This window comes from Lepidochelys olivacea, assembly GCF_965140295.1.
Source record: "Lepidochelys olivacea isolate rLepOli2 genome assembly, chromosome: 4".
Classification (NCBI taxonomy): domain Eukaryota; kingdom Metazoa; phylum Chordata; order Testudines; family Cheloniidae; genus Lepidochelys; species Lepidochelys olivacea.
The window spans coordinates 146,831,321-146,849,365 of NC_140414.1; the positions used below are offsets into that span (position 1 = coordinate 146,831,321).

The 18,045-nt window shown below is 56.8% G+C and overlaps 1 protein-coding gene across 1 annotated transcript; it reads right to left on the reverse strand.

Annotated features, from left to right (window-relative positions):
• Positions 1 to 16,928, reverse strand: NAGK (N-acetylglucosamine kinase). The gene is made up of 10 exons (XM_084625468.1): positions 16,861 to 16,928; positions 8,459 to 8,543; positions 7,402 to 7,500; positions 6,813 to 6,954; positions 5,736 to 5,846; positions 4,302 to 4,414; positions 2,726 to 2,813; positions 1,737 to 1,834; positions 1,501 to 1,579; positions 1 to 410 (listed from the first exon to the last, which is right to left on the reverse strand). The coding sequence occupies exons 1-10, from the start codon at positions 16,887 to 16,889 to the stop codon at positions 223 to 225; spliced, it is 1,032 nt and encodes a 343-aa protein (XP_084481594.1). The 5' UTR covers positions 16,890 to 16,928; the 3' UTR covers positions 1 to 222.
• Positions 16,929 to 18,045: the final 1,117 nt, after the last annotated feature.

Below are 18,045 nucleotides of genomic sequence, written 5' to 3' on the forward strand. Positions count from 1 at the left end.
TGTCTGCTACCTTTTATTGACAAATTATAAAACATGTTGATACAAGAGCCAGCTGTAATTCCCGCCGATATGTAACTAGATTCCCCCACCCCAGGCTGCGACAGAGACACAAACCAAGAAACAATTTTAAAAATCGGGCCAAGGGGCCGGATGCTGCCCAGGCAGAGCGCACTGGCCAGGGCAGGGAGGGAGAGGAGAGGAGAGGAGTCCCCCCGTGGGGCCCTAGAAGGAGTGTGTGTAGAAGACATCCACATTGGCAGTGTAGTCCAGGGGCAGTGCCTGGCCTATGTGCTTGGCCCCCAGGCTGGCTCCGCCCAGCGCTGACGAGTGTTTCAGCTTCAAGAGGGTGAACTTGGAGAAGATGCTGTGTAGCTCCTTCGGCCGGGCCTGGTCCAGGACTTTGAGGAACCCTGAGAGAGGGGAGAGCATCAGCTGGCCACGCTGCGATATAGCTGGTGCCGTTCAAGGGCAGTGGGTGGGCTGGACGCGTGAAAGGGCAGGGAGCCAGGAGGCGTGTAGCCCAGTGGGCCGGCTTACCTGTATTCTATTCATTGCTTTCTTATCCTGCTTTATGAGAGTTGTTAGTAATGCTTTTATCCTGTACGATTTGGCTTTAGTAGATAGTGGGAGGCTTGAGGCCTATAACCTTTGGCATAGATAAACTTAAGTAACTCGTAAGTTCTAGGGAACTGGAAGTAGCAGGCAAGAGGCAGAATTTTGTCCAGAATACCAACCTCAGCCACTCACAGAACATAACTGACACCAGCATCCGGAAGGTCCTGGACAGAACATCCGACTGCAAAGGTGCCATGACAGCAAATGGACGTGTCTGGTAATAGGGTAACACCAGACATATACTAACCTATAGAAAACGGACACCTCAAGGGGAGGAAATACAAATAAGGATCTCTATTGAATATGCATTGGTCACAGCACTGTCACCTACTATAAAAGTAACATCCCAAGGGCAGCGGAAGCTTAGAGATGTAGCCCTTGGGAGAGGCCAGAATGATGGCCACTGGGGAAGATGAGGACAATGACGGTGATGAGAAAGATAATGGTTAAGTAGATTAAGATAGATAAGGGTGTATGTGTGGTCGTCCAAATGTACTTTCTGTATTGTCTCTATCTGCCTTGTTGAGTTTGTGTGTATAACTTTGCTAAATTATTAATAAATTAGATATTTATAAATACATATAAAGAGTTCCTATGGTGTGAGTATTGCACATGTACACATCAGGGTTCCCAATTATATGATGATTTTATAATAATCCAACTGGGCCTGATCTTGGGACAAGAACCTGTTAATCCTCAAGTTACAATTATATTTACCCAACTTTGGGTCAGGCGACACACGACAGCAGACTCAGAATTTGCAGGGATCGGGGCACAGAGGCTCAGTGACTCGCCCAAGGGCACAGCTAGGAATAGGACCCAGATCCCTTCCACTCCCGCACCCTCACCCCAAGGCCTCCCCCTCTGCCCGGTTTTCTGGCTCACCTTCTTTCATCATTTCCCAGCTGTTCCACACGGAGCCCACGCACAGGATTGGCAGCCCCAGCTCGCCTCGGAAGAGGCTCTAGGGGGAAAGCAGAATTACCGATTGTAACCCAAGCCCGTGCTGCTGAGAATCAGGGCAAAATGCTGCACAGCACAGACGGAGCAGGAGGCCTGAGGCTGGCAAGCTCTCTCGGCCGCGTTTCAGGCCCAGTGGAGTCGGGCCCTCTGGTCGTTACCTTGTCAATTTTTGGCAGCACGGCTACAATGTGTCGAGCCAGGACTTCCCCAGCCTTGTTGAAAACATGACCGCAAAGAGGGTCCCCCGCTTGGGCACCTGAGCAGGAGAAGAGAAGGAAAGCAGGGGCCGTGGTGGCTACAGAGGGGCACTAGGGGGAGCGATTCCGGTTACAATGCTGCTGGGCTTGCTCCCATCCAGAGAGAGAGGCAGCAGCCGGTTTACAATGAACGTTTTCACCCGGATAATTTAAAAGCGGCCAAAGGGATTTGACTCGAACTCTCTAACGAACAGGGCAGAGCACGTGCCGGGGAGACTTCACGCCGCAGGGGAAGAGTCTCAAAGCTGAGTGACCGAGACCAAAAGGGGATTATAGAGGAGGCTAATTTATAGCCTGCACTGCGGAGACCCAGGGCGCGTCTACCTGTCCACCACTGCAGCAGGGTTTTAGTGAAGACACCAGCATGGGGCCAGGAGAGCTGCTCCTGTCCGCGAGAGCCAATACCGCTGTCACCGGGAGAAGCTCTCCCACCATAGCCCTGTCTAGACCAGGGTTTGGTCACAGAACTCTGTCGCTCAGGGGGGTGGCCTGTTCACACCCCATGTCCGTTTGCAATGCAGCCTATTCAGCCACGTCAGAGCTGCCCCAGGGAGCTTTACTGTAAATTGCATGGGAGGTGTACAGATTTCCCCCATCCCAGCAGGCAGAGTTAAGTAGTACGTGATGGGATCAGAGCAATACGTGTGCTCTGCAGATACGGCCCAAGGTTTGGGCCCTCCGCTCCCACACGCTGCCCCCTCTTTGTGCTGGCAGCCAGCAGCAGAAATCTACTACCCAGCGATTCCAGCCTTTTGAACAAAGTCCTGCCCAGGTCTCCCGTCAGGCTGTCTCTGCCCTACCACGTGCCCAGACACCCAGGGGATGGGTGCCGCCCAAGAACCGGAATGGAGAAGTAACCAAAACCACCCAGGACAAAGTCCCTCCAATACCCTCGGCTAGTTTTTGGCAGAATCCCGCAAACTTGGATTTCTCGAACGTCCGGTAGAGATGCGTCAAGAGGCCCATCCTGTCAGAGACCTGGAGGGACACAAGATACGCAGGGATGATGCGTGTGGCTGTAGCCGGAGTGCAGACTGGAGCAGGGGAAAGGGCCCGAGGGCTGCATTAGCTGGACTCTGCAAAACTAATCCCTTAACAAAGTAACCTCTCGCCGCCCTTTCTCAGCCAGGCTCGGGTGTGGCAAAGCTCCACTGTGGGGCGATGGGAGGGGAGCCACTGAGCGTAACCTGGAAGCCGAAGCCACAGCCACGTTGGCCCGTGATCAGGGTCCCCTGGGGCTGCTGCTGGCGCTCGCAAGCTGGGCACCGTGGGCAGGGCTGGAAGAGCCTCCCCTCGGCCGTGGCTCAGGCGTGGAAGGGGGCCGCCCTGCTCTGTGTGAAGTGGCGAAGGGAGGGTCCCAGCCTGACCCTCTGCTCGGGGCCCCTTCCTCAGACTGTGGGGGCTGCCATTAAGAAACCAGTGTCCCCACCCCACTGCCCATCCCAGCCACCCCCAGTCTGCTGGCACACTCGGCTCCAGGTACCCACGGCAACGCGGCGCGTGGGAACGGTGGTGGCTGGACAGTGCGGGAGAGGGAGACACCAGGCAGCGACTGGAGAGTGCAAGACTGAAAGGGTGAGTCAGACCCAGCTCCCCGAGCCAGACCCCTCTCCCTCCCGTACCAATGGCTGCCAAGCTGGGGGCTGCCCCCTACTCCCCGGCACGGAGGGACGGCCGTGCCAAACCTGAGTGGCGTGGGGCTAAGTGGCCAGGATTGGGAGGAGCCACATTAATCCAGGATGGGAATGAAGTGCTAAACCGCTGGGGGAGGCACCAGAGAGTGGCCAGGAAGGTCCCAGGGTGGTGGGTGAGGGGCTGGGACAAGTCGATAGGGGCCACAGGGTGAGTGGGGAGTCTTTGGGGGGAGGGAGTTGGGGCGAGTGGAGAATGTTGGTGGCAAGTTGGGGGGCAGTGGCAGATGTCGGGTGGGAGTGGGACGGCACGAGTGATGGGACTGAGGTATTTGGGGCTGTGGTGAGTGGGATGTAGGCTGCTGGGATGGGGGGGGCTGTCAGGACAAGTGGGGGCTGATGGAGAGGGGGCATTCGGGGGTCTGTGTGTGGGGTGAGGGGCTTATGTGGCTCTCTGAGGAGGTGGGGGATGTATGGGGTGGGGGTGCTTTGCTATCTAGTTATGGAAGGTGGGGGGGCACAGGGCCCCCACGTCCTTTAACCCAGGCGTGGTCACTCCAGGGGGCCAGGCTGCGTGCGTTCCCACGGGCAAGCGTGCCGAGGAGAGAAGCCGGTGCATGCCATGCTGCAAGCCGCACAGCAGCGCCCTTCAGAGGGCTCTGGAGAAGCAGGAGACTAACAGCTATGACCCGGGGCCCTGATCACAAGAGGTGCCAAGCACCCAGCAAAGCATCAGGCTCGCCACCCCTCTGAGACGCCAGACCCAGCCTGGTCCCATCTCCCCGCCTCGAGCCGTGCCCTCTTCCGGCAGCACCCGCGTGACTCGGCCAGGTACCTGGAAGTAATCGAACATGGCCTGCTTGACGTAGCCGATGTCGTGGGGCGGCACTTCCAGGTTGTCCAGGCAGTCGAACACAATCTTCACAGCCTGGTGTGCGATCCAGAAAGCTGCAGAACAGAGGCCACACGAGGCAGGCGGTTAGGCTTGGCTTCACTAATCCAGAGCTGAGCTGCTGCTGGACGGATCCAGCAGTGCCAGTGATGGACTTGGGTTTGGTGGAGAGGACAGGTCAGTAAAATACCCTTGCGAGGATGCTGGAGGTACCCAGAAGCCACCAGTACAGAGCCAGGAAATTGTGCATTTAACAGGCAAAATTGACAAGAAACCCAAACATTAGAAAGTAGAGAAAGTACCCAGGTAACCTTAACTCTGCCCCCTTCACAACACCGGCCTCCCACCTTTGCTCGTTTCATAGCTACCCTAAGGGTTTATCTACATGGGGAAACTGACCAGGATAGCGGCAGCCCTTTAAATTCACATTTATCTTATTCCAGAATAGATTCCCCATGCAGACAAGCCCTAAGAAGTGTTATTTTCAGATCAAGAGCTTTAGGAAATCCACAGCCCCTGGCTTTAGTTCCGAACAGCAGCCCACTTGGACAGCTTTGCAGGCGGAGAATTGAAAACATGCCCCATGGTCTATAACTGGTTTTATGTCTCCACTGGAGAAACGCTAGTTCCATGTCTCATGTCTTAGATCACGGGACGTTATAGGGCCCGATTCTGCAAGCTGCAAAGAACTGCCAGCGACAGACCCCCACAGAATCAGATGCGGCCATCTGCTGGCCATTTGTCTGATCAGGTTTGTCTCCATGGAACACGGAGCACAAAGGAGGCTGGGGCCAGCACAACCATGGAACGGCTACACGGAGAACACTGTCATTTGTGAGATCACTGGCAAGAGGAAATCGTTACGGATGGAAAAGGGAGCCTGAGTTTCTGGTTCTCTCTGGGCATCTCCCTTTGGGGGGGGCAGAATTAAGGACATTCAGATCCCATACCTGCTAGTTTCCCTACATCCGAGTGCCTTGTAACCGTAATTCTGGATTTCCCGTGCATTATATATTATAACAACGATGTTCCCGTAAGAGCTTTTACCCTTCAATTCCTGATCTGCCACTGCTCCCCCGAAGGACAACGCTGCAGGCCACCTCTCATCTGAGAGCCAGGGACTCACTGAGAGACTTTCAGCCTCTCTGCAGCACCTGCTGTTCCCCGCTGGGCAAGGAACAGCCTCCCCAAGGCGCTGGCAGGGCGAGAGGCCCAGACTTGTTCTGGCTCGCTCAGCAGGGCAGCAAGCAGGGTGGGATGAGAGACCCACAGGCTCAGGAATCAGTCAGACATAGCTAGCCGCTGGCCCAGGCCCCCCTCCGCCCAGCCCCAGCATCCCCAGAACTCCTCGGCAAGGAGACATACCCCATGGCTTACCTGACCCCTCGTCTCCCATCATGTGACCCCACCCTCCACAGCTAACCTCCGACCCGTCGGGATTGATGAGTTTGCAGTTGGAACCGGTTCCCGAGATCAGCACCACGCCACCTACGGGGGAGAGGGAAGGGCTTACGGGCCTGAAGCCAACAGGTGACCGGGGCCAGGCTTAGGAAAAATGGCACTCTAGGCAAACTTGTATTTTGCTGCCCCCAGGCCCACTGCACCCCTCCCGCCGCCCCTGGGTCCCCCTACCTCTCCAAGCTCCCCACCCCCCATCACTGGGGGCCAACCCTGGGCCAGTGCCACGTGAGCCAGTCATTCCCTCTTTCGACGCTATTCCGCACACAGCGAGCGACTCCAGCAAGGGGCGCGCGGGCCTGATCGCTGGGCTTCCCTTGCAGCCGGACCGGTTCTCCCCCATGCTCCCACAAGTACCGGCGAGACCACGAGGGCTCCCCCTAGTGGTGGTACTGCCAGAGCGCGAGCTTGTTACTTGCTGGAGTGGGAGGTGCAAGCGGACCGGTCGGCTGCTGGCCGGTCGCCCCAGCCCTAGAAGGGTTAACGCTGCGCCCAGGGTCTGTTCAGACCCTTCCTGCAAGGCAACACTGGCTGCATCGACAACCTGCAACAAACCGCTCCCGTGGCCCCGTCCCCGGCAGCTCCCTGCCCCTGCGGGGCTCTTTCAGCCTTGGTAGGAATCAGGCGCTCATCAGGCAGCGTGACCGGACACTGGCAAGCTACCACTTCAGGGGACAGGGCTGGCTGGGCCCAGGCCCTTAGCAGGGCACACCACCCAGTTTACAGGGCCCACGTTTCCCTAGGGTCAGCAGCGCCTCACTCCTCTAGGGTCCCCCGTTTGAGAATCCCTGTCGTAGCCCCTCGGGGCAGAAGGCCGGGGCTCAGAGCCCCACTAGGGCAGCTTCCCACGCCGCCACCAAGCCTCGGAAACACAGGAGGTGGATAATAGTGTCAGTTTCCACCTGGCTTCCCCCCCGCACCACAGCAGGACCAGCACTCAGAACCCTCCTGCCCCGCCCCCAGCCCCGCGCCCAGCCTGCCGTGCGTGGTCCTTGCCGTGGTCGGTAGCTGTGGCCATGGCCCCGATGGCGTCCGTGGTGATGTAGTAGTTCTCGCTCAGCTGTGGGAAGCGGGTCTGCAGCTGCTCAATGAGTTTCTTGATGGCCTCTTCCTGCTCCCCTCCACTCAGAGACAGCCCCTGTGCCCAGAAACGCCGCATGAGTCCGACAGACAAGAGCTGCGCGCCCCTCCTCACCAGCACTGGGCAGCCCGGGCCCCCTCCGCCCCAGCCCAGCACAAGCTGCGGATCCTGCCGTTCCTAGCCGGCCGGGCGTCCTGTTGATCATACAGCATTTCCCACATTGTTCTGCATCTCATTCCTCAGACCCGCCTGCCATTCGCTTTCCTGACCCTCTCTGAGCACTGGGCGGAGGTTTTCCCTTGCTGCCCCCGGTCTCTTACCCGGCAGTACTGGGGAGCGGCTGGGAAACGACACCTCAAGGACTCAGTCTGAGAACCGGGCCCCAATCTCCTGGCCTGTGCTCTAGCCACAGGACCAGCCTCCCTCCCCTCTGATCTGACTGCGCCCCTGAGCAGCCCACGTCGCAAAGCCGGCAGGGCTCGTGCTGACGCCCGGGTAACTCACCAGCGAGCGGAGGGGAACCTGCAGGTTGGCGCCTGCCTTGCCTTTGGCCTCGCTGACCATCTCATTGATCCTTTCCAGGCATTTGTCCGAGCCGACCAGCTAGCCAGGGAGGGGGGAAGGACAACAAACATTTCTCATTAAACCCTTCCGCTTTGCTGTGGACAAGCTGCTCCCGTGCTAACCCCCCAGGATTGGGACTAACATGTAGACTAGAGCCAGGCATCCCCCCTTCCCGCCCAGAAGTGCTTGGCTCAGTGATCTCTGGAAGGAGGGGGGTGTTCCACACCCATCACCATAGCAGTCCACACTAGGAGCCTAGTGTGGATGCAGCTTATACCAGCCAAACCGTGCTTCCGCTGGGATAGCTTATTCCAGGCCGGCCCCAGCATCCTCCCCGTGCATACTAAGCAACACTGGCAAAAGCATGGGTGTTCTGGCATAGCTACATCTACGCTGGGGGCTTCTGCCAGCCCAACTCTGTCAGTCGGGGTCCCACCTCTTCACACCCCTGTGCCAGCAGAGTCTGTAGGATAGCCCCGGTCCAAGGGCAGGTGCTGAGTCTGAATCCAGAACTCAGACATCTCAACGTGTTGATTTCTTGGGGCTGGGCCCATTCCGAAGACGGGGACCCCAGCATCAGAACTGAGATCTGGACTTCGGACACCTCAAGGCAGCCTGGGGGCTTGGGTTTTAGCCCCCCGCTTTCTTGGTGGGGTGTCAGGCCGAGGACCAAGGGTGCGATGTTAGCTAACTCGGTCTGCCTAACTGGTTCTAAGAGTCTGCACGCCCCATCCGGCTGTAACTCAACCAGCACAGCAGGGGGTAAACGCATGGGCTCTCTGCTGGCCTAGCGGGGGCCAACTGGTTTCTTCCCAGAGCTTGGAAAATAGAGGTAACAAAGTGACCACAAGAAGTGCACTCTGGGTAATAGCATGCAAATTAACCCCCCCCCCCCCGGCTATCACTAATCACCCTTACAGCAGCACCCTCACCCGGTAACAACATCCCGGATCCCTCTAGCCCCAGCACCGCCTGCCACGTGCTGCGTGGTCCTTACCCAATGGTTAGTGCAGGGCCCGTCGGTCTCTGCCAGGATCTTGCCATCTTCAGATATCAGCACCACCTTGGAGTGGGTCCCCCCGCTAAGGAATCAAGGGCACACACATGCCAGTTCAGTGTAAAATGGGCTCATGCAACCCCCCTCCAGTAAGGCTGGGTGAGCAGCCGCTCCAGAGGCAAAGTTCGAGGAAGGTGCTGGGAGAAATACCACCTCAGCCACTCAGAAATCTCTACAGGGTGCCTCTAGGTTGGGGAAAGTCACCATGATTCCCCATGGATGACGGAGCAGAACTAGGGCTCAGGTACTTTAGCCACCGAGTTTGAAGGCAGCTCTGCTTATGTCTGGACGACATGGCGCACGCAAAACACCTGTTCTGTCTACACTAGCTTTTCCTTCGTGCATCTTTTGCTTGCTCCACGTTAGGAATACAAAGGGCTTTGCTGGGATGGAAAATGCTCTCTGAATGATATTTAAATGCAAATGATTTCTCCCAAGCTACATTGGAATGGGTTGTGAAAATGTTAGAACAAAATCTCCAGTTAGCTTGAGGCACCCGGCTACTTCTGGCAACACTGACATTCACGATACACAAGGAAGTTTATTTTTCTTCCTCCCCCTTCCCCATTTAGAGCTATTGTAATATTACCAGCTGTCTCCCTCCCATTCCTTTCACCAGCAGGGAAATTACAGGGCCAGATGAGAGTGGGTGGAGAACTAGCCTGTGTGTCTGTTTGGCCCAGCCTTACCCAGCTGTCTGCCTTGCTCTGTTCTCCACTATGCAGCCCGAACACCGATTCGTATGGGATGCTTTTGGGCCTGGGGTTCTGTTTATTTTGGAAGCCAGACATAGAAGATGATCCTCTTAGAAGGGCGCATGTGGGGGACGGACTGGCTGGCTCTGGCTAAAGGCAGAGAGAACCTTACACCTTTTCTGCGGAAAAGGACCTAGGGGTGACAGTGGACGAGAAGCTGGATATGAGTCAGCAGTGTGCCCTTGTTGCCAAGAAGGCCAATGGCATTTTGGGATGTATAAGTAGGGGCATAGCGAGCAGATCGAGGGACGTGATCATCCCCCTCTATTCGACATTGGTGAGGCCTCATCTGGAGTACTGTGTCCAGTTTTGGGCCCCACACTTCAAGAAGGATGTGGATAAATTGGAGAGAGTCCAGCGAAGGGCAACAAAAATGATTAGGGGTCTGGAACACATGAGTTATGAGGAGAGGCTGAGGGAGCTGGGATTGTTTAGCCTGCAGAAGAGAAGAATGAGGGGGGATTTGATAGCTGCTTTCAACTACCTGAAAGGGGGTTCCAAAGAGGATGGCTCTAGACTGTTCTCAATGGTAGCAGATGACAGAACGAGGAGTAATGGTCTCAAGTTGCAGTGGGGGAGGTTTAGATTGGATATTAGGAAAAACTTTTTCACTAAGAGGGTGGTGAAACACTGGAATGCGTTACCTAGGGAGGTGGTAGAATCTCCTTCCTTAGAAGTTTTTAAGGTCAGGCTTGACAAAGCCCTGGCTGGGATGGTTTAACTGGGAATTGGTCCTGCTTCGAGCAGGGGGTTGGACTAGATGACCTTCTGGGGTCCCTTCCAACCCTGATACTCTATGACTCTATAACTCTAGGTTGCTGGTGGGACTTCACCTCAGGTCCGTAGTAACCATCCCCGCCGCACATGAAATGAGTTTGGAAGGTCTTAGTGCAGTTCCCAGCAGATTGATGGCCACACCATAGAGAGACCCCACACCAAACGGGCCATGCAGACGGAGCTCTAACCCCTACAGTTGGTCCCTCCAGGTCAGGGCTGAATTGCATAGCGAAGGCCCGGGAGCAGCACATCCCCATCCACACCGTACCTGCCCCGCAGGCAGGAGACTCGTCATCCCGCACTACAATCACATTCCACCTCCGCAGAGCACCGTCCCCTCTTTCCAATGCAGACCACTGCAAGCCCACCTGGACACCCGCCCACCATGGCTGCGAGGAGCAGGGGCAGGCTTCAGTGTAACACCCCCAGCGCAGACCCCTTCTACGGACGAGCCGTAAATTGCTCTGTGGGGACAGCTCACTGGCCCATTCACTCCGCCATCCTGCTCCAGCCCCAGCAGACGGCAGCCCTTCCCTGACAAACGTGACCAGCGAGCTGTGCAATGCTGCGGGCAACGTCTCTTGGGGGGAAGTGGAGGAAGGGGGAGATCTCCACTAGACTCGCAGGTTACCAACTCAAGTCCTGAAGCATGAGACTCAGTGAAGCTTTTCTGTTTTCGTTTACATGAGGCCAGAGTCCCTTCCCGGCCCACTGAAAGGAGAAACCCCCCACCATCCATGAATCCAGGCGTCCTGCAGAGCACAGCAAGGCTGGTGTGATGCCACCCACGTTCAGGGTACATTTGACCTGAATTCAAATGCCAAGGATGCAGTCTATGGTTTAAGAGGCAGTGCGGTGTTACCTCGTTGAATAAGGCCCCGATCCTGTGACGACAAGCTCAGTGCAGGCAAATCTCCAGACCTGTAGGGCTCCATGCAGAGGATCAGGGGCTAAGTGTGCAAACCTCCCAGTGCCCCACAGGCCTGCGCCACCCAACAAGCATCCCCGGGGCTCAGCTGCTCCTAAAGGTCAGCTGCAAAGCCTCTGCTACGTGTTGCAGACAGACAGCAGAGCAGCCTGAATGGGGACTAGGAACGGTGCAATTCTCCAGCCACTTATGCAGGACCTCAGAGTGATCCTTTTAGTGCCTAAGGAAATTAGGCACCCACTGAAAGCCATCAACAGTCAGGTGCTCAATTTCCTTAGGCACTTCTAAAAAATCTCACTTGGTCTATGACTCTGCATCAGCAAGGGGGCCAGATCCACGAGGTATTTAGGGTCCTAACTTCCACAGAAATCAATGGATCTTTGTGGATCAGGATGGAAATGAGAAGCCTGAATACCTTGGAGGATCTGGGTCCAGAAGACTTTTGGTTCGTAATCTGGATTTATTAGAGTGGGGTGTGCTTGCTGCACGGCTACACTGTTGCACAAGACACTTACCAGGCACACTTCCTCTTCCACAATGGGCGTTTCCCAGTGCGTGAGAACAAAGCAATGTGAAAGGGGTCCCTTCCTCCCAGACAAGTTTCTCTTCAACCAGATTACAAGCAAACCATTGGAGGGCACAGTGAGGACAATAACCAGACCCTGGGCGAGGACGGGGTACAGAGAACTGCAGCATGGGCACATGCTTGGTCTTTGGAGCTGCCTTCCTCGGATTCATCTTGGTATCTTCCCCTTTCACACATGCAGCCATGGCAACAAGTGCAATTACAGTAACAACCTAGCAGATCCGGAGATCCTCTTGCCAGCTCCCCTGTTCTGAGCCTCGGGCAGAAGGCTGGGCAGGTACACAGCTGAACTTTTTAACTGCATTCACCTTGCTTGAGTGGCGCGAATGGGGCAGGGATCGCTCAGAGAACCAGGAAGTCTCTCGCTCCCACTCAGAGGGGGTCTCAGCCAGGCCAGCGTTGTCTCAAATTACCTTAAATCTCACCACTAACCAGGCCAAGGCCAGGGCTGGGTTAAGAGGGCTCAGCTTCCCCCTTCCCACAGGCAGGGCGATGTGGTCTTCTGCGAGACCCCCCCTCATCTTCCCAGCAGAACAGGAATTGCCAGGCCACAGAGCAAGGCAGCGTTGTCTAGTGGGGAGAGCACCGGACTGTGAGTCAGCACGGCTGCGTTCTAGTCTGGACTTGCCGGGTGGCCTTGGACATGTGACCACTTCACCTCTGCTGCCGTTTCCAGCCCGTGTCTGGTCAGTGTAGATCGTAGCTTCCTGGCACGGCAGCTGCCTTTTATATTTGTGTGGCCACTAGCAAACGGAGCTCATCTCAATCGCCCCCTAAGTGCCTATGGTATTAACAACATCAATGGTCCATCTAGTCCACTCTCCTGCCTGTCTTACTGGCCAGTGCCTTCAGGGGAAGATGCAAGGTCTTTGTAGTGGACAACTACAGAATAACCCATTCACAGGGGCAGTTTCATCCTAACCCATTCGCTAATGAATGATTTATAGCCCTCTAGTTTATCTTATTTGGACTATAGATTTTCTGTGATCCATCTAAATCTCAAAGAAATCCTTTCTGAAACCTCTTGGCCTCCATCATTTTCCTGTGGCAATGAGTTCCGCAGGCCAAGAGTGTGCTGTGTAAAGTAAGGATTTCCTTTATATAGTTATAGCAGCTCCTGCTATTTCAAGCTTCTCTGGGACAGGACTGTATTATTTAGTTCTACAGACTGGACATGTTAGCAGCTCTTCGGAAATTACAGTACAATAGGCATTAAATAGATTTTAATGGGGTTGCACCCTGTCCCCCCATGCATGAATCTGGCTCAATAGATTTTTAACACATACAAGACAATTTTGGAGGGAAGACCAGGCATTAGATGTGCAATTCACCTTTAAACGCAGTAAGATCTGCGCATGTCCCCCCCCCCCACCTTTTAGAAATGAAAGTATTAAGAAGTCTTCATAAGAACAGCCAGACTGGGTCAGACCAAAGGTCCATCTAGCCCAGTCTCCTGTCTTCCGACAGTGGCCAATGCCAGGTGCCCCAGAGGGAATGAGCAGAACAGGGAATCACCGTATGATCCACCGCCCCACCCCCGTCTCCAGTGACAGAGACACTTCTAACACTTTGCATCTGCCATGTTCAGTCGCTGTGAGAGCTCATGAACAACCCTGCAATCAGGAGACAGCTTGCACACGGGTGGGGGAGAGGAGGGAGACTTTGGAAGAGGCAGTTTTCAGTTTCAAATTTCTAACGGGTTCTTTTCAAACACTGGTTTATAAAAAGGGGGAACCGTCAGTTTAGGCCTGAAAATTCAGAGTTAAACACTAGTTTAACAAAACTTTAAAAGGCACAAACATTTTAAACATTAAAGTTTGCAGCGTGACATCTTCCACTGGATTTCCTTGCCGCACTTCAGTGGAGATAGGGAAGTGAAGGTGACTAGAATTTCAGAGGGGTAGCTGTGTTAGTCTGTATCAGCAAAAACAATGAGGAGTCCTTGTGGCACCTTAGAGACTAACAAATTTATTTGGGCAGAAGCTTTCCTGGGGTAGAACCCACTTCATCACAAGGACTCCTCGTTGTTGCTGTTTTTGTAGAATTTCAAAGTGAAATTTGCCAGTCTGTTCCCCTGGGTTATCAAGTGTGGAGAAAAGAAAACCAACTTTTTCCAATCAGAAGTAATGAAGAGGACTTTTTAAAAAATATGATTTTTAACCTGACCTGTGTCCATTCAAACCACAAAGCTAAGTATGTCAGGAACCCGGTTACAACAGACAGCAGGCCTAGCAGTGCCCCTGAATTCAGCCATCACCAAGTCTCCCGACAACAGATTTGTCATTTCAGATGGACTTTAAGTCCTAAATCCGAAAGGTAGCTCAACACCGAGCTGGAGAAAGTTAGCTACTTCAGAAGCTGAACTGTGCAGAAACCTTTGACCACAGATCCGCCTTGCAGTTTTGAATCAGGTATCACACCCACATCATAGCCTTCCCGACCGGTTATGCACACACAGCAAAGATAACCCAAGCAGCTCCAAGACATGGTTTGGGAAGGAAAACATACTTCCAATAAAACAGCCTTGTCCAGGTCTAATCACCCAGGGTAAGTGGTTTTCCTCTTCCAGAGGGACAAAGGAAGCCCGCCTACATGAGAAAGCGACACCAGTCTAGCTTAAAGCATTTTTTCTTTCAGTTTCATTTAAACCAAATCGGTCCTGAGCTGGCTTGAGCTAACCGGAAAGAAAGCCACGCTTAATCCAACACAAGCATGTCCACACTGAGGAGCCACTGGTTTAACTAAATCTGTCCCAAGTCATACCTTAGCCGGGTCTACACTGCAAAGTTTTCCAGCAGAGCGATGTCGGTCAGGGAGTGTGTGAAAAACACCCACCCTAGCAGCACTCTCAGCCGTGCCATCAAAGCTACAAATGCTAGTGTAGACGCAGCTGTGCTGACAGAGAGCACTCCTGTTGGCATAGCTAATGTCCTTTGGGGAGGTGCTGTTTCTATGGTGACAGAAAAACTCCTTCTGCCAGCACAAGCTGCATCTGTGCTCGGGGGCTCTCCAGCTAGGGTTGCCAGGTGTTCGGTTTTTGACCGGAAGGCCACCGCCGACCGGGCCAGTGAAAGTCCGGTTGGCGGCGCGGCGGGGGCTGGGGCTAAGGCAGACTCCCTGCCTGCCCTAGGTCCACGCAGTCCCAGAAGCAGCCGCTAGCTCCCTGCGGCCCCTGGATGTTTGGGTGGCCAGGGAGGATCTGTGCGCTGCCCGCACCCCGAGTCCCAGCTCCGCAGCTCCCATTGGCTGGGAACTGCGACCAATGAGAGCTGCGGCCTGCAGACGCGAAGGCAGCTGAGAGCGCAGAGCCTACTGGCTGCCCACGCACCTAGGGGCTGCAGGGACCTGGCAGCCGCTTCCTGGGAGCCGCAGTAAGTGCTGCTGGGACCTCGCACTCCAACCCCCTGCCCCAGCCTGGAGTCCCCTCCCGCACCCAAACTCCTTCCCGGAGTCTGCACCCCCCGCTCAATACCCTGCCCCAGCCCTCTCCTGCACCCCAAACCCCTCATCCCTGGCCTCACCCCAGAGCCCACATTCCCAGCTGGAACCCGCACCCACTCCTGCACTCCAAACCCCTGAGCCCCAGCCCAGAGACCCCTCCTGCACCCCAGCCCATTCATCCCCCCTCCCAGAGCCCTCACCCCCCCACACACCCCAACCCCCTGCCCCAGCCTGGTGCCCTCTCCCGCATCCTGAACCCCTAATTTCTGGCCCCACCTGGAAGCCACAACCCCAGTCCAGACTCCATACCCCCCCGCACTCCAACCCTCTGCCCCAGCCCGGAGCCCTCTCCCACACCCCAAACCCCTCATCCCCAGCCTCACCCCAGAGCCCAAGCCCACACCCCCCTCCTGCACCCCAACCCCCTGCTTCAGCCTGGGGGAAGTGAGTGAGGGTGGAGGAGAGTGAGCGACAGAGGGCGGGGGGGATGGAGAGAGCAGGGGCGGGGCCTCGGAGAAGGGGCAGGGCCTCAGGGAAGAGGCGGAGCTACAGTGTTTGGTTTTGTGCAATTAGGATGTTGGCAACCCTACTGCCAGCGTATCTATTCCAGCAAAGCATCTATCATGTAGGCAAGGCCCGTGGGTTAGATAGGTGCAGTGTTCTCATTAAGCCAGATATCACCCTTGGTTTTTCCTACCCATCAAGTGGGTAGATTATTGCACATGGGCTGATTCTGCAAGGTTGCACCCATGTAAATATGGTTCTGTTTTCCCCTCCATACACTTGTCACTGGATTATAGACCCACCCCGGGGCAGGGACCATGCCATATAGTGGGACTTGTGCCGGGCTGGGCGCACCAAATAACACTCAACCAGGCACCTGCAACACCCCTCCTGACCCAGAGCCAGTTTCCCTGGTACAAGCGATCTGCAATGCCTTTAAAAAAGGCCACAGCCCCACGGGCTGGGCTCAGCACAATCTTCCCCAGCTGTGAAACTGATGCCACAGAGTCTGACACCAGGATTTCAATTACCCCAAAATCCAGGGAGGCGGGCCTGGGGAAACCCTCTTCCAGCCTGAGAGTGACAGCTGGGGAGCACAAGCACCTGCCCTGCAGAGGGCTGGGTTGGTAACAAGCCTGTGGCCCATGCATCACACGGAGAAATCTCTCAGCCATCCTTTGGGTCTTCACAAAGCTAGGGCAGCCTGGGGGGCAACATGGTATCCCAGATACCGCATCACATGCCAGACACCAGTACCAGTCATCCCCTCAGGTACACATGGGTGTAACGGCTTCGTACGTTGGGAGGGGGTGTAAAGTGGACTCTCAGCCTAAGAAGTGTGTAAGGCATTGCATATGGGGGAGGATGATTTAGTTGGGGATTGGTCCTGCTCTGAGCAGGGGGTTGGACTAGATGACCTCCTGAGGTCCCTTCCAACCCTGATATTCTATGAATGGACTCAGGCCTAGCAGTGTGCAAGGCACTGCACATGGGGGGGGGGGATCTCAGCCCGAGAAGCGTGCAAGGCACTGCACATGGGGGGGGTTGCACACTCAGTCCGAGAAGCGTGCAAGGCACTGCACATGGGGGGGTTGCACACTCAGCCCGAGAAGCGTGCAAGGCACTGCACACGGGGGGGGCTCGCACGCTGGGGGGGGGGGATGATCTTGGCCCGAGATGGAGACAGGGCCCCGCACACTTACCGGGGGGGACCCCGGAGAGAGGCGAGCGGCTGCCCCCAGCACTGGGGAGGGGGCTGCCCTCGGGCCCGCCCCCAGGACCCGGGCTGGTGCGCGGGGAGGGAGTCGGGTGCCCAGGGCGCCACCCAGCGCGACCCCCGGCTCGCACTCACCCCTCCACGCCGCCGAACAGCGCAGCCATGGACCTCCGCCCGCCCCGGCGCCGGCCCGCCCGCGTCAGCTGACCCCGCGCCCGCCCCGCCCCCAGCCCCGCGCCCCCAGCCCCGCCCCTTCCTGGGAGGAGCCTGCCTCTAGCCCCGCCCCCGGCAGGGAACGCCCCGCCCCGCGGGAGGAGTCTAGCCCCGCCCCCAGGAGGAGCCAGCCTCTAGCCCCGCCCCCGGCAGGGAACGCCCCGCCCCGCGGGAGGAGTCTAGCCCCGCCCCCAGGAGGAGCCAGCCTCTAGCCCCGCCCCCGGCAGGGAACGCCCCGCCCCGCGGGAGGTGTCTAGCCCCGCCCCCCGGTGGAGCCTGCCTCTAGCCCCGCCCCCGGCAGGGAACGCCCCGCCCCGCGGGAGGAGTCTAGCCCCGCCCCCCGGTGGAGCCTGCCTCTAGCCCCGCCCCACGGCAGGGATCCCCAGCCCCCCCCAGCAGGAACCCCTCCCCCGGGAGGGGCCTAGACCCCCCCCACCAGCCCCTTCCCCCCATTGGATCCCCTGGCTCCCCCAGGAAGGAGCCTAGACCCCGGCCCCTTCCCCCAGCAGGGAACCCTCAGTCCCCCCAGAGGGGACCCTGCCCCCCACCAGCTGCCAGCACCTTCCTCTCCCCACCCCTGAGAGACCCCCCAGGAAAGCGACATGCAGCTTTCTCTCCCCCCCCCCGCCAGCTGGGAGCGTGCCTCCCCCAGCAGGGCATTGTTAGCAACTTCCCCAGCTGGGGGTACCCCAAAACTCCTATTCCTGCTCCCTAGGCGGGGAGCTCCCAGCACCCCCCTCCCAACATGCAACCCCTGGCACCCCCTCCCCAGCAGGGAGCAGACTGCATAGTCCTCTTCCCCCAACCCCGGTGCCAGTACCTTCACCCCAGCAGGAAACCCCTGTGTTCCCCCCAGCCCAGAGCTACCAGCCCCTTTCGCCCTGCACCCCCTGTGCCCACGCAGACAGCATCATGCACCTTCCTCCCCTGGCCCTCCGCAGCAGTGGGTGATGTGGACTCAGGACTCTTCAATTACGTGTCATATGCCTCACACTGCTGAAGGCGAGTCTCCTGTTGGCACAAAGGGGAGGAATCTGGGCCTCTGGAGCAGAAGGGGAGTTCAGCCCAGGTGGCTCCACATGACCGTGGGGTGAGTGGGACCCTGCA